A 20,638-nucleotide genomic window follows, 5' to 3' on the forward strand; every position below is an offset into this window, starting at 1 on the left:
AGAATTATACTATCTCCATTATAATTTAAATGTCTTAATTTAACTTTTTATACTAATTATAACTTCCAACCGCCTTTAGTTTTGACTATATGTAGATATAAGATTATACTAAGTATTACATTATTGTTATTAAAGTATTATTATTTGAATTATTTATTATCATAGTATGAAAAGACAATTTGGACCGAGTGCAGCGAAACTCGCGTCAGAGGGACCGTTGAAAAACATATGCAAATGTATTTGGATTGCGTATGCAAAACGTAGTAAACCTCAGGGACCATTTACGCAACTTAAATAGTCGGTGAAAGAAACCGACCCGATAGTTTGAAAGGTTAGGGTTTCCAAGAAGAGAGAAAAGAAAAATCGTTGAAACAAATTTCACTAAGTTTTCCATCATCCATCAAAATCGAGCGATACACCTTGTTTGTTTGTAAGTATTATTAATATATACTATCGCGTTTTATTGTGAATGAATACATATATAATATACATACTGATCGATGATGATATGATTTGTATGCTGTTGCTGTTGGTTTTTGACTTTTGTCGCAATTTCCTTCTTTTTTTGTTGTTGTTGTTAATAGTGATAAAATAATAGTAATAACGATAAGGTATGAATCCTTAATAATAATTTTATAAGCGTAGTGTTTTGTTTGCAAATTTACAGAATCAAATTCAAGTATTATATATATAATATACACAATTACATATTTTAATTTGTTAAAATTCCTTCCGTGTTTGTTTTACATTATGAATTAATTAGTTGGCCGGGTTTTGCAGCACCATGACACGCGTGAGGAGGACCCCTCAGAGTTTCGAACCTCACGAGAAAGATGTCAGATTTTTATGTAATTTATATAGCCACCCAGCGAGATGAGAAACTTTATAATATACGTACGTGCGCATATTAAAGCCCTAACTATTTTTCCTGTTTCCGTTTCTTCAGATCACGGGAAAGTTTGCCGAGATGAGTCTTACACCTTCCCAACGTGAAGTTGCACAAACTCGCAATGTCCACAGAACACCAAAACGATTCCTATGCGAGATTAATCCCAGTTTTGCACACAGGATTGTAAGCACATTATTATTATTATACACGTTGCTAATTAAGCTAATTAACAACAACTCCTGTCTTGCTTCAAAATGAAGTCTTAATGAGTAACATTTTCTTTGTTATCTGTTCATTCATACTTACATATCAGCTCCTTTTGTCAGCTGGTGACTGGAGAAGTGCACCAATGTTGCCGACTCTAAACCAATCAAAAGACTCGTTGGACATCTTAAGTATCATGATAACGGTATGCATCCACATTTTTATAGGCCATTCATTTTCCCTTGTTTGCTAAAAACCTAAAATGACCAATCAAGTCAACAATCTCACTTAACTTTTTCCAATAGGGCTTCCAATGCCTGTGTATAATATACTTAAGCAAATAGTTGATGCCCTGGACCGTTTGAAGACACACCCAGATGACGTGAAGGCTTTGGCCGCTTTGCAAGATGGGGAGAATGGTATCAAAATAGCTTCTAAATACTTCAAGGGGGGCAATCGTATGCCAAGTGACTGGAAATAGTATGTTTCCAATGCTTTTTTCGTTTAGTGTTATATATGGTCTCTAATTTAATTAAGCCCCTATATATGGACGTCAAACATAGCTACTTGCAGCTGCTTTTTTTGTTTAGTGTTATTGCCTCTAATTAAAAGCTGCTAGTTGCTCCTCACAAGGAGATGATATATGATGATGCTATCTGCCCCTGTGACTTTCTCATTGCTCTTCCCACGTGTTCATATATTCATGTCTCATAGTGTCTCTCTTGTTATTGTTATATCCAATAATTTTCAACCACTTTGCCATACTTACAGTTACAAACACATGAAGATTAATTGCATGTTTTAGGTAGATATTTTTGTAGTCTGATATAAAATTAAAATCAAGCAATTTGAACAAGTTTCAATGCAATCATGGGCATGAAATATTTCCATTTTTTCCCTTGGGATCATAATAGCATGGCGGTAAGTAAATTAAGGGTCTGGGCTGGTTTTCTTTTACTCTTTTTGTCATCATTTTCTGAAGGTGAAGAGATGCTGAACATGCCCCTGTCTCCCTACAAACTTTTAAAGCTAAACTTTAGCTACCATTGTTTTGTGTATTCTGTAAAACTATGTTATTCGATTTGTTGACAATTAAAGCCAATAAGTTAAACAATGTTTCATAGTTTCTGTAAAACCTAAGATTCTTGCATTGATTGTCCAAAGTTTATGTTCTCATACAACAATACCTTACTCTTGCAGCGAGCGAGACAATGCCCACAACCTTCTGCTGTAGAGATCTTCTGTTGAATCAGAGAGCAAGTTTCCTAGAACTATGGATATCAGCAAGCGAGACAATGCCCACAACCTTTTGAATGTCTGCTACTGAACACTTGTGATGTATGAACTTTGTTTTTCTATCAGTGTATGTGCTACAATTAACTTGAATTCTTAGTGGCATATCATGCCATAGTAATGCATATTCTATCAAATAGTATAAATTATTGGCGAGTAGGTCATAGAAAAAGTCATCAGGTTGGCACCAGTCTGACTATATGTTTTTGATTACATGATTACTATGACGGAGTGGTGAACTTGATTGAAGGTACTCTGTAGTCCAACAAAACTTGCGAAAATTGTGACTTGGTATTAAAAGTATTTTATCTGCTGTTTGAGAAGTCCATTGCATCCCCATTAAGTAGATACTAACGTGTTTATCTTACAATGAATTTCTACCCGCATTCCCCTTCTTTTAATGGTAATAACCTGACAGTATTTTTTTGCAGTGGAATGCTGCTCTTAAAATATATGCGTACGTAATGTCGTTTGCAAGTCATACCAAATCAGCTGTAATATGATATTGATATAGTTTTTCAGATGAAAGCGGGTTATTACCTGTTATTGCTTACTGAAAATTGATGATCAGGTAACTTGTCAAAGCAGGAACTTAGGGATGTTTAGATACGTCTCATTATCAACTTGTTTTGTGTATTGATATGGAGTTCCTTATCATTCAACTTAGTACTACAATATCTTAAGTTGTGTATTTGGCTGCTTAATTAAGAGAAACTAATTTACACAGGAAGGAAGCATACGATGGGTGGACCTAGAGTAGTCCAAGGTGGGTGTTAGGACCTACCTAAGTTTCGAAAAAATTTTAGAGACGATGTGATAATTTTTTTTAGGACCTACATAAATATTTGGTCAGAACCCACCTTATACTTATACTTTTTGAACATGAAAATTTAATATGGACTTAAATTATATCCATTAAGTATGTGTGCTAGCCCATCAACCACTTAAATATCTAACCTTTATAAACCCAAGTTATAAAAAAATAAAAAGAAAGAAAGCCCACGTGATCAATGGTCTTATCGGTTAGACTACAAGGAGTAGCCCGTTCCCTCTCAATTTTCTCGCCGGGAACGCCCCCGGAACGTCGGAGCTCGGTCCCGGGGGGCGTTCCGGCTGGTTGAAAAGCGTGCCCCTTTGCATTTCGAACGCGTCCGGGAGGCTGCACTTCCTTTGTCTTTTTCTCATTTTTGACGCTTTTTCTTTTTTTTTTTTTTTGTTTTTTAATTAATCAAATATCTCCATCTATATATACTAAACACCACCACTTCCTCATTTTTATACATTTTCTTCCATTTCTTCTTCATTATCTTCTTATTTTCTCCATTCTTCTCTTTATTTTATAAAAAATCAAACAACAAATGGCTAGACTATGGACTGCAGATGAGACTACGAATTTAGCGAGAGCTTGGCTTGAAGTATCCAAAGATCCAAACGCAGCAACCTACCAACAAGGGAGAACATTTTGGCTTCGTATAAAGTTAGTGTTTGATAATCTACAAAATAATCAAGGCGAGGAAAGGACCATTGAGAGTTTGCAAGGAAAATGACGGAAGATGCGTCGGGATATTATGAATTTCCAGCACATCGTGGCTCGTTTGAACAACCAAATCAACCAAAACAACCAGATGGTTCTCGAAAATGCTTTGGCCGAGTATCGTCTCACCCATCCTGATTTTCTGTACATCGCGGAGTGGAATATTCTACGAGCTAGTGCGATATTTATGAATTTCTAGTTATCTATCTACGTTATTCGGTTTTAGTTAAGTTATCTATGTTTAATTTATGTTATGTATGTTTAATTTATGTTATTTATTTTTAATTTATGTTATGTACGAGTTTAGTGTTTTTATAATAAAGGTTTTTCTTAACACATTACATTTATTAAAAACGAAACATTACAATTATTTCAAACACTTAACACTTAACATGAAATTAAAACATTTAACACAAATACATTAAATAAAAATTAAACATCAGGAGAGAGTGGTGGGTAACGCCAACCATAAAGGGAATCGGTCGAGGAAATGTCACTGTCACCGTCATTACGGCGCTGGTATTCGTAGTGATCTTCCTCTTCCGATCGAAAATCGTTCACGTACTCTTCACCAGGATCAGTCTCGTATCCTTCGGGCCTCCCATCATCGTGAATGCGGTTCTGCCCTGGAATGCATGGCCTAAGTTGGCCGCTCTCGATTTGAGCCATGGTAGAATCCCATACCGCGTTCAACTCTTCATTAGTGAAGTCGTCTGTTGATTGCAGGTTTAGGCGGGTTGAAAACTGCGCCGTCATTCTGAACTTCAGACGACGAGGATGCAGTCCTTCAGGTTCACGTCGGCATTGAACAGGTGGTGGAATGGGTGACTGAACAGGGGCACGAGTTGCTCTGCCTCGACCTCTGCCTGGTGTGGGTTGCGGTTGTCCGATAGGACGGGTTGGATCATCTCGTGCTCTTCCTCGCCCAAAGTTCATCTCGTCTGTGTGTGTTTTTGAATTTTTTGAAATTTTGAGTTGTGTTTTGAGAATGAGAGGATGATGGGGTATTTATAGATGAAAATTCTGAATTTGAAAAGTAGTCGTTATTGTTTAATATATCCGTTAATATTCAAAATCTGTATTTATTTTTATATTTAATTTCATTATTTAAAAAAAAGTTAATAAAAAAAAAATCAGGGAATGCCCTTGGAGGGAATGCCTCCACTCCAAGGGAATGTCCCAAAATCAAGGGAATGCCCCCAATCATTTATCAGTGCCACGTGTCGACGTCTGAGTGGTGGAGGGGCATTCCCAACTTGGAGGGAATGCCTCCACTCCTCCTAGTCTTACAGAACTAAACAAAAGAACAAAAAGAATAAAGTTTTTGTTGGCTTGCTGCGCCTCCGCCAGACACATCCATGCCCATCAAAGATCTTCAAATTGAAACTTTCAATTTGTACTTTGTTGAAAGGTTATTTATTTATTACTCATTATTTTTATATTTGTGTTTATATTATTATCATATTATGTATTATATTAGGTTTTTTGGTGTGAATTCTACTCTAAATAAGTAAATATAAATACTTAAATAATTATTAGTGGTTTGAAAACCTTGATTATAAATGACACAAAATCCACATAATTATTGTTTTGCTCACCAACTCCAGTTGGCATTAGTGTTTGTTGCTAAGACTCACACCAAAGTTAATGATTTTTTCATGCAAGATAAGCAAGCAACAAAAGTTGTGGCATCAGTGGCGGAAGGTATAATATATTCCTATTTAGTTGGTATTTCTCTTGATATCCTATAGGCTGATTAACTTTATATGCTTAATTTAGGAGAACTACAAAGCGGTAAAGGTCAAAATCAAGAAGTCGGTATCAAACGACCATGTGATACTCGATGGGGTTCCCATTATGCTACATTATTAAATATCAAGATCATATACTCTTCGATTTGTGAGGTACTAACAGACCTCAGGGTTGAAAATATTAATCAAGATCACAAGCATGAAGCAAACTGCGTCCTTAGGTCGATCACTTAAATCATTTGACTTTATCTTCTGTTTGCACTTGATGGTTGATATATTGGGGGTTACCGATCGTTTAAACAAATTGTTACAAAGGAAAGACCAAGATATTATATTTGTGATGAATCAAGTAAGACTATCAAAGGAAAAATTGCAAGAATTTAGGAATGAAGGGTGGGAACCCCTTTTTGACAAGGTTACTTCATTTTGTGACAAACATGATGCTGAGATTCGAGATATGAGCGACCCGTATTATGATGGATTTAGTCGATGTAGAGATTCACTTGTTAGTCATTTTTTATTATTATTTCAAAGTTAATTTATTTAACCATTCAAGTATAGAACACAATTTGTATAAACCAACCACTAATAAGTTGATTTTTTTCACATGTTAGCGACTTGGACAATTATCAAGTTGATGTCTTTTATGCAGTCATAGATATGCAACTACAAAAGCTAAATTATCGGTTTAATGAAGTGAATACAAGATTACTTCTTTCTATGGCTTGTTTATGCCGAAGTGAATACATAATTACTTCAAAGATGTATATTCTTTTGAAATTGGCATTGGTTTTGCCGGTTGCTACATCTACCATGGAACGTGCACTTTCAGCAATAAAGTTAATAAAGTTTGATTTGCGCAACAAAATGAGTGATGACTTTATGAATGATTGTTAAGTATCATATATCGAAAAGGATGTGTTAGATGGTATTAGTGATAAGGACCTTATGAAGCAATTTCAAAGTCAAAAACCTCGTCGAGTAGTGGTGTAAGAACTTTTTGGATATGCTAGTATCATTTTGTAGCTCTATTTTTATAGTAGTATAGGTAAGGTATGCAATAGTGTAACCGCCCCTTTGTAATTGTAACATGGTATGTTGATCCAACCCATTTGATTTTTTTTCTCTCCCTCAAATAAGTCGTCAGGGACCTACCTAAGTTGTTTGCGTGAATATTTTCGTATTAAGTATTAACAAAACCAAATTGTTTGCGTAAATATTAAAGTTAATTGTGTGTTTGCATGAGCAATGTACTCATCATTTGTTTTCAAGTGTTTGAACGATTGATGATTTTCAATTTGAATGGATATCACCTATTCTTACTGTCACACATATCCTACAATTATGAATTATCTATATCTATACTACACCTATAGTACGGTGCATTTGACTTGTACCTTAATTTTTGTCCATATAAAAATTAGAGTTAATTTCACAGATCGTCCACCAAAATATCACATTTCATCCTTTAAGCTTCAAAATGACATTGGTTATCCTTTATAGACGGATAATGATCATGTTTCGTCCTTTGTTCAAATGGACTTTACGTAGTTGTTGTTTTCTCCTTCACGTGTCTGCTACGTGAGGGTATTACTGATTTTTCTCTCCTTTTTGTCCGTTCCAAACCCCTCTCTCCCCTTTAGATTCATACTCCTTTAATTTTTCCCATTTTCTCACCCAAATCCAATTAAAATTCAACATATTTTTCTCAAAAATCAAGAACTTTACCACCTCCAATAAAAATGGTATTTTATGGCCGTGGCAAGGAAGCAATAACTTGAACTTCATAAACATGCAAAAACCCAGGAAGGTGGTTTTATGCATGCTCCAATCAGGTATAATACATTAAATTTCATGCCAAGTCAAACAGGGTGCCAAGTCAAAGTGCAAGTGTAAGAACAAGTGAGACAAATCTCATTTGCAGTCCAAATGGCAAAAGATGTTATCTGCACTCCAAGTCATAGCATGTCGTTGAACTTATGTTTCGTCTTTTGGTGATGTAATGGTCCAAAACTTTCCTGCCCTAATTTGGTCATGTAACGCTATGCTACTTAATTTTTTGTCTTTTGCTACATTTGATAAGTTATAATTAGGTCATGTAATGCTACTTGATTCCCTTTCTTTTACTACGTTTAATAACTTATCTGGTCATGTACAACTACTAATTAATTTGGTCATGTAATGGTACTCTACCAAATGTGTCTTGTGGTGCATGTTCGCACTCTATGTATCTTGTTGTCTACATAAATTAACATGTTGTTTATACTGTATGATACTAATACGATCTCCTACTAATTACAACAAAATAAACTTGCAATTTCTATTCAATCTTGAAAACATTTTCATTCATGCATATTTTGATTACAAAATAAAGTTACAAAGTTGCCACAAACAAATGACAAATACTAAATCAAAATTACAACCCTCATAGAAATACAATGCTAGATGATTGTTCAAGTTAGATGAAGAGATACAAGAAACACATTATAATATATAGACGCAGCCACGAACATTATCTTTAATTAATTTCTTCACTAGCTTCATGATCTATTTGTTTCAGTTGTACTTTAGTTTAATTCTTCGACCTTAAGAAACTTGGTATAATATATCCTTTGCACGTTGACACATCATTGGATCAACCCAACCAATACATCACATTTCGAACCCTATATAAAACAAGAAACCCAAACATTTGGGTAAAAATGCATAACCACCTAATTGAAATTTAATGTAAACATATTTGATTGGGGCATGCATAAAACCGCCTTCCTAGATTTTTGTCTGTCCGTAAAGTAGGAATCATTGCTTCATTGTCACAACCACAAAACATCATTTAATGTTGGAGATGCCTGTGATAATAGACCGAACCGTTAATATATACGGAGTGCAACCAAACTTGCGTGAGAATCAACTGGCTGTTAGACTAGTTGGTCGAAGGCTCTCCTTGTGAATTCTATGCCCAGGTTCGATTCCCAGCAACAATCAATCAGATTTATACACATCGTGGTGATCCTATTATTAAAAAAATAAATAAAAATGCGTCAGAGGGACCATGGAAGAAAAAATGCAATTGTTTTTGGACCACGCCTGCAAAACGTAGTAAACCCCAGGGACCATTTACGCAATTGAAATAATAGGTGAAAGAAAAGAGTATAAAAAGGCAACCTACCCGGCCGGTAGTTTTAAAAGAAAAATCGCTGAAAGAAATTTTCGATAAGTTTTCTATATCATCAAGCAAATCGAGCGATACACTTGTTTGTTAGTAGTAAGTAGCATTAGTCTGGAATATACCGTTTATTGTATTGAATTATTTATTATCATGTTTTATTGTGAATCAATACATATGTAATATACACACCGATGGATTATGATATATGATTTGTATGCCGCTTGCTGTTTGGTTCCAGAGTTTTCCCCCGATCCAACCTTATTTTTTTTTGTTAATAGTGATTATATAATACATTAATCTAACTAGCTAGCATTTTGTTTTGTTTTGTTTTATATATATATATATATATATACATACATATATATTTTAATTTGTTAAAATTCCTTCCGTGTTTGTTTTACAGTATGAAGTAATTAGTTGGTCGGGTTTTGCAGCACCATGACCCGCTTGAGGAGCTTCCCTCAGAGTTTCGAACCTCACGAGAAAGATGTCAGATTTTTATGTAATTTATATAGCTACCCAACGAGATGAGAAACTTTATAATATACGTACGTGCGCATATTAAAGCCCTAGCTATTTTTTCTGTTTCCGTTTTTTCAGATCACGGGAAAGTTTGCCGAGATGAGTCTTACACCTTCCCAACGTGAAGTTGCACAAACTTGCAATGTCCACATAACACGAAAACGATTCCAATGCGAGAGCGATCCCAACTTGTCTGATGGTGTACCCACCGTCACCCAGGATAAAGCCTCACCCTAGGAAGGCTAAGAGGTCACCCAGGGTATCACATAACCCGGGTTAAAGAGGATAAACATGAAAAGATATGATCATATCACTTCCTTAAATAAGGGTGATCGTTGCCAAAGATAAGAAACGCGTAGGAGACTTATTCTCCACGAAAAACTACTATAAAAAGGGGAAAACCCTAAATCATCGACAACATACTCATAACGAAAAAAACCCTAAGAGATCTAGTCACATCTAAAACCGGCGTACAAGGGAGAAAAACTCCTACCAACAGGGAATCGCCGTCCAACCCATCAAAGACCTCCAAACCCCTTAACCTAATCTGCTGTACAAACACTGTCATTAAAAAGAAAATTACCATTAAGTATTGGTGATCAAGTTGGTGATAACTAGAGAGTCATATCGGGTTCACATCAGTCTGACTTATTGGAAGAAAAGAAAATTACTATGGTTACATGTTTTTCATTACTGTGACAAAGAGGCGGTGAATCAAACAAGGAATCACCATAAAATAAGTCATATACACTCTCAATTAACTTGTATTTTATTTGTGTTAGATTACTAAACGAGGTCGTGACCATCACTGTTAAAAATCATTAAATATTTTAATGACTTGAAGAATTTAATTTAATAGCCTATCGTTTTTAGGTAATAGGATATTACCCCGATGAGTATATTATATCACAACATCAAATAGGTCTGGTACAATTTAATAGTCTATCTTTCACATAAATAAGCATGTAAAATGTAATACAAAAAAAAAAAAAGAAAGAAAAACAAACCTAAGACTCAGTCTTGGGCTTATTAAGGCAGCGTGGGACATATTGGTCCAGGACTCCAGACTGGAGGGAAAGAACATTGGGCCTTGTTACTGGAGTTGGGCTATTTGGAGCAATCCTTTTGTTCGTGAAATATTATTTTATGTTATTTATCGATTATGAACAAAGTAGACAATACTACACAGCTTGTGCTTGTCTACTTGATTCTTTTTTCGAAATTGAAAGATAAACTTGTACATATAGTCACAATAAATCAAACTTACAATGTAATTACTCTCACCTTTACGAAAATGTACATACAAAAATACAGAGAATAATAATATTAATAAAGAAAGCTCTTTGATGGATTTCAATTATTTAATTCTAACTGCTCTTCTGGTGAATCAAATTAACTTGTGTCCTAATTACCCAATGGGAGAAAATCCCCTACAGATAAATGGGATGTGTCGATAAACATGCTAGATGGTTTGATAAATGGGATGTGTCGATGTCGGGTTGGGTATTTTATTTTATTTTGACAGGTAAATATCGCTTGAAGTTTCGTGTCGTGATTCGACAGCGAGAGGTGTAACATACATTATCTTAATCGGGTCTACGCTAGAGAGCTCTTTCGAAGTAGAATTACCTATTTCAAATACCCAATGGGGGGAAAACCCCCTACTGATCCGCCCAAAAACATGACGATTAATAGGTGTAAACTTTGTCTCCCAGACTTAAATCTGGGTATATCCAAGCTAAAAAATAATAAAATGACTACCTATTTCAAAGTTGACTGAATAAGGATTAAAACTGAAACCTAAAGGTCATCAGAGAACCTAAATCTAGAAATTCATTTCATCATCTATTTCTTACACATTTCAAACTTTTATTTATTTTTCTCAAAATTCAGTTATTCAGTTATCTCAACACATAAATTTATGTGTCCACTAGTAGGTTACATATCAATTTATTAGCTATTTTGTTCAAGTTATTAATTACGGAGTATTAGTTTTGAGTCTCATGCAATTGCTTCAACACCACAGAATATGTTTATTGGCCAAGGTTTGTCAAAAGTTCTTAAGTTTGTCAAGTTTGGCCATTGATCTCCACGGATTGTACAATACATAGAGCATTAAATACAACATATAGGCATGTGTGGTTGTCTACTAGATTTTATCTATTTTTGATTATAAATACATAACGACTCTTATTTATAGTGATATAAAATATATCCTTTCGAATATCTGTAACGGCTCATTTTCAACATCTCGATCGTTTTTTAAGGTACGTATAAGGCTTCATTATTACACGGTGAGGTTTTTTTTGACGTGTCTGGACTGAATGTTCGGAAAAAACAAGTAACCAAAAACAAGAAGCCAACGAATTAGGAGAACAATAAGAAAGCTATTTAAAGAAAACATAGCTACGCATATTTTGGTTCTAATATAAAGATTTTTTTAAGTAGGGTTTTGTTATATACAACCATATATAGGGATTATGGCTATAGTTAAGTTTCATAAAATAGTTGTATATTTATCATGAAATTCAAAAATGATTTTTTGATATGAATTATTTATAGTTTTTGTTAAACGAAGTACTAAGAGCTTTCATTAAGATTAATTAAATAATTCTACATTTTACCATAAAATTTATGATGGACTTTTAATATGAAAAAATATAATTTTTTTATGCAAGTCCTATTTTCCTTTAATACACGTAAACTACAATTTAACATTTATTTATTATTATTATAGTGATATACAACATATATATATATATATGCGCCATTTGGCAGATAAGTAGTCACACAATGAGCAAGTTTAGTAGTTGGTTCATGGACTTGGATAATAAATTTCGGTTTGATTGAAATGGATAAGTACTTTTGTCGCTCGTGATGATGTGTCCAATAATTGCTACCACAATTGTGGGAAGATAAAGACGAAAACCACATTATTCAAACCCAAGACTATAGCAACCACCACATTATTCAACTCAAGAGCAATATATGATTAATAATGATGATTATATATAGTCGATAAAATTGTGGTTGTGGTTTGATTGTCCGTCATCAAGATGTGACCTAATCATATGTATGTAAATTGTGTCGAAGCTTTTCAATTAGTTTTGTTACGCGTTAATAAGTTGTGTATACTTTTTGAACTCTTCAAATCATGATCGATCATGTATTTAAGAATTAATTTGAGAGATATAAATTGTGTGCTTTACGTTTCTCATATACGATCCAAATTTGTTTACTTTACACACTTTATCGTATATATTGGATATTACTTTGTCAGTTTGTCAGTCAAATGAAGTTCTATATATTGAAGGAAAGTTTTATTACTTTGGTCATAAATTTTAATTTTATTTATTTCAAAATACTAAATATAGCTAGGAAACTAAGCCAAACTATAAGCCTAGCTAGCTAGGTAGCTCAAAAATATGACAAAATGCAGAAGTGATAACTAGGACTATGAATGAGAATCAAACTCGATCGGCTCGTTAATAGCTCAATTCGACTCAAGTGTTATTTCTCCAAATATAGGATCATAAATAACGTTTAAGTAATATGATGTGTATATATAGCAACGAACATATTTCAATACACCCTATCGTAAAAAACCTTATTAGTTAGAGTTAATAATATTTAGAGCTTTGATCATTATCATAATATCATAATATGAATCACTTAGACTACTATGAATTAAGGTGCTGTTTAGTATTGCGTTTGCATAAGAGAACGAAAAACATTACTCGTATTTAATAAAACAAGTGATTACCTATATACGTTATCTTTTGGCGCCATTTGATCAAATATTGTTTGTGATTTGATGTTTTATAGTCTGACTCTATGTTATATGATTTTTTTTGTCCAGACCCTTTTAAGTTAAAACCATATTTTCATGATTTCTCTGATACCAGTATCGATTGGTGCCGATCACAAGAACCGACAACAGTTGTATCGGTTTAAATGCCGGTTTAATTTGATACCGCTTACTAGGATGAAATCTTGAATTGAAAAATTCTGCTTGTTAATTGCTATTGAAAACTTTTCGAATAGGATCTAGATTTGTAATTGTGTATTCTAGATTGTATTGTTGTACTTTGGTCTCTAGTGTCTTGTTAGATGGTATTTTTTTATAATTAATAATATTATTTGCACTTAAAAAAAAAAAATTGCAATAATATATGCAAATAATATAATCTAAAAGGCATCCTTTATATTTTCTCTTTAATGTTAAATGAAATAATATGTGCAAATAATAACTGGATAAGAATTTTTTTTCAACTTGTTCAGTAGTTGAGAAAATATTTTCAATTTAAAATGATCTTAAAAGAAATAAAATGAATTTTTACCAATTGCATATACATATTATACTCAATTACAAGGTGACTCCTCCTTTCTCAGAGTTTGCTTGATTTTCATGTACAAAAATGAAGAAATCGATCGAAAAAATGACTTTAAACATACGAAACTTAAATAATCAATAAAATTAAATTTGAGCAGATTTCATTTGCCATACGTTGACTGAAGCAGTGACTGTTGCTGAGGTGGCATTGTTAAACAAGAATAACTGAGCATCATTGTAGATTGCCTTTGTTGGATAGACTCTTGAAGTAATACATGTCCGTCCTTGTTGTGCGAAACTTTCTACTATCGAATGATCCACCAAAATTCTCATCGATAGCTTTTCGCCTTTGAGTACTGGCACAATGTTTCCATAGATGGACTTATCGACATCGCTAGCAGTAGATGACCTATCAAATTAATCACATAACGATAATTAGCATTTTATTAAAACCAACGATTTGATCATAAGGAATAGAGTATATACCGCGATTGATCAGCACAAAAGAAAGTTTTAAGATTTCCATCAAGGCCTTTAGCAACATAGAAAAACACAGGGGTATGTTCAATGAGTCCCTCATGTGCAAGGACTGAAAAACCAAACGGCCCTAATGCACCTCGTTGTGCAGCTCCTCCATTACTAGCACAACTGTATGCGACCTCAGCTCCATTCACTCGTGATACTGTCGCCTCGTCAAGTTGAAACTCAGCAACAATGTCTAACTGTAAAATTCAATTCCAAGTGTTAATATCTCAACGATATCCTTTAAAAAAAAATAGGAAAATGCGTAATGCGTGAATAAAAAATTTGTATATTTCATATTAAAAGTCCACCCTGAACAATGTACAACTATGTTATGCACATAAACTATAGTTCTTAGTGTTGTATTTAGCAAAAACCCAAAAAATAAAGGTATTGCTATAATGTAATGCGACAAATATATACGAACCTGAGATGCTGCAGGCAGGTTAAGAGGTACTAAATAGCCGGCTTTCACTACAACATTCTTAAAAACCGTTACATTCGTCCTCAAAGCATTAATCTCTTCAACGGGCCATTGAATTATGTTGCTTTGTGTTTTTTTATCCAGCACAATTGTTCTTGGAACACCCTATATATTATGAAACAATCCTGTTAATCTAATACCAAATTCATCGAATCCATAATTTTAAACAATTATGTGATTTATTTAAACGTACCATAAGGGAAGCCCAACCCTTTCTGATGTCGGACACTTCGGTGTCGGTTTCCTTGATCCAACTCCACAAAACTCTTCTTTGTTTGTTTTGGTCGTAAAAGGTTTTGGAGGCGTAGTATATTCCATAATCGTATCTCAACCCAAACCCGACATCCAATTCAGGATTATCCGGGGTCCATTTTCCCTTAAGTGCATCATAAGTACCAATTGCATAGTAGTCATTTCTGTCATCATCCATACTAGCTTTGACTATATGTTTGACCTCGGGCCCATCTACAGACGTATCAAGCCCATTTTCACCATGTTTTGAAATGGGGTAAAAGTCAACACATTCCCACATACCCGTACCTTGAACCGCATGAAGCAACCCATCTAATAACTCAAAAGTTTTGAAGTCCTCGGTATCGTAAACCAAAGAAATGCCGGTTTTATTGATCTTTGACCCGATTGTGATACGCCATTTACCTTGGGGGGTTTTCCATGCGGTCGTAGGGTCACGGAAATCTTTAACACCTATACCGGGTGGAGGGACTAAAACAGGATTTCCGGGGTATTTGACCCAATTGATGAGAAGTGGGTCTGATGGGTCAGCGGGATAAGCTAGGTTTTGGACTTGGACCGATTCGTTTGTTGACCCGGTATAAAGTACGACAAGCTGACCGTCTGGAAGGATGGTTGCGGAACCTGTCCAAACACCTTGCTCGTCGTACCATTGATCGGTTTCCATAGCGATTGGGAGGTGGCGCCAGTTGATGAGATCTTTCGACACCGCATGTCCCCAAACGATTTTGCCCCACACGGGAGCGTCCGGATGGTATTGGTAAAACAAGTGGTACCATCCCTTGTAGTATACTGGACCTGCAATAATGCATATTTATTTAGTCGTTCCTTCATAAAATTTGCCTTTCCAAAAATATATATACTTCTTTCAATTCAAATGTTTTTTATACCAAAGTTTGAATATATTCTTTTGCTTGATCATAACTTAAACATATGTATTTTAATTAGTTAACTAGCTGGGTCGTCAGGATTTCGTTAGATATATGTTTGGACGGTGCATATATAATACGACGTAACAAATTTCAAGCTAGGCATAGGCCAATTATTGTCTTTTAATAATATTTGGAGTATGGCCGGGTGGGTACTTAATTTATGGACTAAACAATACTATTTCACACTCTTTAAAAAGTGAGTTGTCTTTCTTCTTTCTTTTCACTTATTAAAATTATTTAAGTTAGTTGTCTGTAAGATGTTAGATCGATCTGGAAATGATTGATTGCATGTGCTGCCGAAATATGACAATACAGTTTGTTATTTTGGTGATTCATTCATTCATTTCCATAAATTTATTGGATGCAAATGGATTGTAATTATTATATATATATAAAAGTTAAAAATTGAGAAAATCTTAATCAAATTAGTTTGAAAAATAAATAATATATTCTCAAGATTTATAAGATTTGATATTATCTTTGCCTGATAAATTCAAATCTATTTAAATAAATATATCTTTCTCTTTAAAAAAAAAAATCCAAATTTATATTTTATATTTTTGTATATGATCAATAAATATAATCGAATATATATTATCAAGATTTATAAGATTTGATATATATTCACTTTGCCTAATAAATTCAAATCTCTCTAAATATGAGGTCGACGTACAATTTAACCAAAATATAATGTATAGTATTAAACTATTAGTTAATTAAGCTCTAAAATTGATTATTAATTTAATTTATTGTAAGACGAGGTAGGTAAGAATGTAAGATAGTAAAACATATACAACTGATGCTTATTAAAAGAATAAAAGTTGTACTTACGTACCATTAGGATCTGCAGATAAAATCGGCAGCCATCGTATCACGACCAATTAATTAAGCAAATGCCAAACCAAAATCAACAAACGTAGACAAGAAAATATTATTACTCATTCATATAAAATAAACAATATATAATAATACTGCACAACTAATTAAAGTAACGATCGATGTATCTATTTAACTGATGCACAAGGAACTTTCATTCATTCATGCATCATGTGAAATATTTAACTCCAAGTTTAAATGACGTGTATACTTTATGTGTGTCAAAGCTATACATATATAGCTACAAATTAATAATATGTACGTAGCAGGCTGGCTACAAAGACCCAAACTTGATCAATGATAATTTTTTTACATTACCAAATTAATTAAAGAAATATATACATACACAAATAAATGTAAATAATATATTAATTAAGTATGTACCGTTCATCCAGTTTCCGTGGGGTTGGAAATGGAAAGAAGTTCTTTGCCAATCCAACACATTGGGAGTCCATGGATTTGCGTTATCTGATGTATCCGATGATGATGACAACAACATTAACGGATGAAAGGTTTTCTCGGACACGCCATTAGACACCCCACGTGACAATGATGATGAATGATAATTATTATTAATAAAATTAATGTTGTTGTTTAAGTCCTCTTCGTTGTTGCCGTTGGGGAAAAGTCGAGGCCTTCCGCCATTTCCGGAGATTAGAAAGGCAACAACCAAGAAGGCAGACACGAGAAAAAAAGCGGCTGCTGCTTTTTTCGGGTGGCGGGCGGGTAGTTCATTATTGATGTCGGGCAATGGGGCATAATCAGAGTAGTTTGGAAGGGTCGGATCTTCAACATCTTCTGATGAAGAATAAGGAGCCATCTTTCTTATTTTCTCTGTTTTTGAAAAATGGTCAAAAAAAAGGATCGAGGGAAGAACGTGGATTGGCGAAATAGTTAAAAGACAATGCTATTTATAAGGGGAGTTGTCTGTATGTGTGTATTATTAAACTTAAAATTATTGGTGCTGAGGTGGAAATTGTTAGGATACACGTGGTCGTGTATTACCCAAAATAAAAGATTAGTATTTATCTTTAATATCTCTTTCACTAATTATTGTTCTTGAAATTATTACAAGTATTATTTCTTAATTATAGCTTTTGAAATTATTGTTATTATTATTTCTAGCACGGAAAGTGAAATACGACGGTGTTTGTGACGGTAACGGTGTGATGGTTAGGCACGACTGTTTGTGGTAAAGGCGTCGTCAAGTGGTGTAGATAACTGATGTAAAAGTGATAAATGTAAAATGTTAATGTAGATATTTTAAAAAATAAATGAACTGATAGTGTAATATAATCATCAAAGGTATTATAGACATTTTTCCCTAATATAACTTTTTATATGAAGTTATTTTTTTTTATTATATAGTATAAATTATTAATATAATTAATAGTATTATTATAAAAAAAAAATTATAGCCTAAATAACCAAATATTATATTAAAAATATACCAAAATACTTGATTTTTTTGACATCTTTTTTCTATACAATCATAACACCGCAAAGAGGGCTTGCATTCCTTAGCAGAATTGCAACACAAAAATTGTATTCACTTTCGTTCTATACTTCTATGTTAGTTTAGACAAAATGCAATACTCAAGTTTTACGGTTTGATTCCCAAATATAGAAGAGGGGCGTAAGGCATCGAATACAACAATTAAACAAGTCTATTTTGGACCATAATCCTTCTCTTCGTGCCACAAATTGTCATAATTAAGAAGATGTGCCTTTGTCATAACATGCTATATAGTAGCTAGATTTTAGGCAAAATTATGGTTTTGGTTTTAAATCTTTACTTTTTTACTCTACATATTTAAAAAGCACTAAAAATGCAAAACATGCATCCAAATATAGAAATGGCAAAAATTCTGAAAACGATAATGGATTGAGAGAAAGGATTGGGTGATGATAGATGACTAGAAGTCGCCAATGGGTTTAAACCTCAGCGGCATTCTGAAGTCCTGCAATAATGCTTGGATTCTAGAAGACCATGGTTCGAGTCTGAGCAGGCGAGGTTTTACCTCTAATTTAACATCGTGCCTTCTGTAGTGGTTAAATTGGTGGGTTTTCCCTCCCTTGTGGTCCCTGACTTCATGGATCGGTCGCTAGTGACTGTCTGCCCGTATGGATGTAACGGCTAGCCGTGACATGAATGTTAAAAAAAAAAAGATGACTAGAAGTCTAGAATTAGATGTAGATGATAAAGGTTGGTGGAGATTAGAGGTTAGGAGCATGAAGAGTGTGGTAATTAGAGTTAGATTTTAGTGGAAGAGGCTTATAAAATATGAAATATATGGAAAACATCAATTGTTTTTTAATTCCAAGTTATAGATAAAAAAAATTGCGGTTTTTGGTTTGTAGAAAAGCTTTCTAAAAATCAAAAGTGATCGACTTTTCTGGTTTTTTTTTTTTTATCTTGTTAAGAAAGTTTTTCTTAAAAACAGTTAAAGTTCTTACAACTAGTTTAAAAATCTCTTAATCTTACTATTAAAAACATTTGATTGCATGACATTATTTGATTCTTAGACTGAAGAGAGTGAGAAAAATAGAAGGGCGAACCTGCTTAAGTGGCATGGGGGCACCCTTCTTCCGCCCCAAACACCGCCCCCATGGGGCAAACCTCCCTTTAGGCGAACCCTCACGGTCGCCCTTTTTTCCTTGACCATCACTGGGACTGAGGTAAGTACATAAAATTTGAAATTTTTTTTTTTTTTCTCTTAGTCCTCTATGGCTCTATATATATACAACATTTTCATATACCACATGTTACATGACGCAAGTTGTCATGCTTTATAAAATTCATCTATTTTTACCTTTTTTCAAGGACAACTCTTTTTACTTCACATAATACATAACATAAATTGCCCCTCCCTCTTTCCATCACCACCCCTCTTAGTCTTAATTTTGCTCAAACTACGCCCTAGCCAAGTGACAAAGAAGCACATGCAATCTCATGTTCGTCTGATAATATAAATCCAATCCCATCTATTAATTAATATTGTTATTATTTGTCTGTGATACCCTTTTTCATATGCAACACATGAACAAATATATTACTTTGATAATAATTTGATTTAAATAATGGATCCATTCTAGTTTTAAAAAATTCACAATCTCATACAATTTACAGATCCAATCATTGGAATTCCAGATAGCATTTAAATCCAATCCGACATCAATCAATCTCGCCCTACTTTCTCTTGTCTGTCAAATGATCATTTGTTCATCTCCCTTGTATATAGCATTATAGCCCACAGATTTAATCTGAGCTAAATCATTCATATGACGTGTTTAGCCATTTCCAATGTATGCATTAAATCAAATGATCTAACTTCTTGTAGAAACCATCTCCAACCATAGAATCAACATTGAATAAAATTTTTGGTGCAACACTAGCTATTCAAACGAATAACTAGGATTTAGTTTATAATAGACCTTCCGACTTTAAGGTTCTAAAAGAAAGTTCCCACATCTATGTACTCCGTAAGTGTATAACAGACTTTATCTTGAGGTTCAAGGACCACTTATAACACCACATAGATATAGCACTTATTTTGCACCTAATGAAAAGTTATATTGTAACGACGATACGATTCAAAATTAAACACATACATATGTTTGATTATATTTTCATTTATCTATATATCTTTTTGTAGCTAAAATGTAGTTAATGATAGGGATGACCATGAGATTACTACCATCCCATTCCGGTCCAGGTACCAACAGCACCGGTCCCAAAAAAACCACAAAATTTGATACTGTTCCCGAAAATAAAAAATAATATATTTTATTTGTTAGTCATATATTATTCACAATAAACGTGATTTAAAACCAGAATGGTTATAACCAAGCAGAAGAAATAAAACAAAACTGCCGA

General features: G+C 33.7%; 1 protein-coding gene and 1 long non-coding RNA gene across 3 annotated transcripts; one reads left to right on the forward strand and one right to left on the reverse strand.

Annotated features, from left to right (window-relative positions):
- The first annotated feature begins 340 nt into the window (after window positions 1-340).
- LOC122593984 lies at window positions 341-2,700 on the forward strand. Of its 2 annotated transcripts, none has more exons than XR_006322909.1 (6): window positions 341-430; window positions 781-848; window positions 947-1,072; window positions 1,216-1,298; window positions 1,399-1,573; window positions 2,294-2,700. It is a non-coding gene; the product is annotated as an uncharacterized LOC122593984 (long non-coding RNA). The 2 variants fall into 2 exon arrangements; XR_006322910.1 differs by having other exon boundaries at window positions 781-835.
- A 10,976-nt stretch (window positions 2,701-13,676) lies between these two features.
- On the reverse strand, window positions 13,677-17,646 carry LOC122592370 (acid beta-fructofuranosidase-like). Its single transcript, XM_043764580.1, has 6 exons — window positions 17,146-17,646; window positions 16,721-16,729; window positions 14,895-15,751; window positions 14,645-14,806; window positions 14,182-14,417; window positions 13,677-14,104 (listed from the first exon to the last, which is right to left on the reverse strand). Exons 1-6 carry the CDS (start codon window positions 17,579-17,581, stop codon window positions 13,840-13,842), a joined length of 1,965 nt encoding a protein of 654 aa, XP_043620515.1. The 5' UTR covers window positions 17,582-17,646; the 3' UTR covers window positions 13,677-13,839.
- Between the last annotated feature and the right edge of the window lie 2,992 nt (window positions 17,647-20,638).

Source organism: Erigeron canadensis, chromosome 3 (genome assembly GCF_010389155.1).
Source record: "Erigeron canadensis isolate Cc75 chromosome 3, C_canadensis_v1, whole genome shotgun sequence".
Classification (NCBI taxonomy): Eukaryota; Viridiplantae; Streptophyta; class Magnoliopsida; order Asterales; family Asteraceae; genus Erigeron; species Erigeron canadensis.

What these genes read in the sequence shown, in the direction of transcription:
- LOC122592370 (XM_043764580.1), bottom strand. Translation starts at nt 17,581, where the DNA reads ATGGCTCCTTATTCTTCATCAGAAGATGTTGAAGATCCGACCCTTCCA. An exon ending in AGGGTTGGGCTTCCCTTATG is followed by an intron (nt 14,807 to 14,894) that starts GTACGTTTAAAT and finishes CATAATATATAG; the next exon opens with GGTGTTCCAAGAACAATTGT. An exon ending in ACCTGCCTGCAGCATCTCAG is followed by an intron (nt 14,418 to 14,644) that starts GTTCGTATATAT and finishes TGAATTTTACAG; the next exon opens with TTAGACATTGTTGCTGAGTT.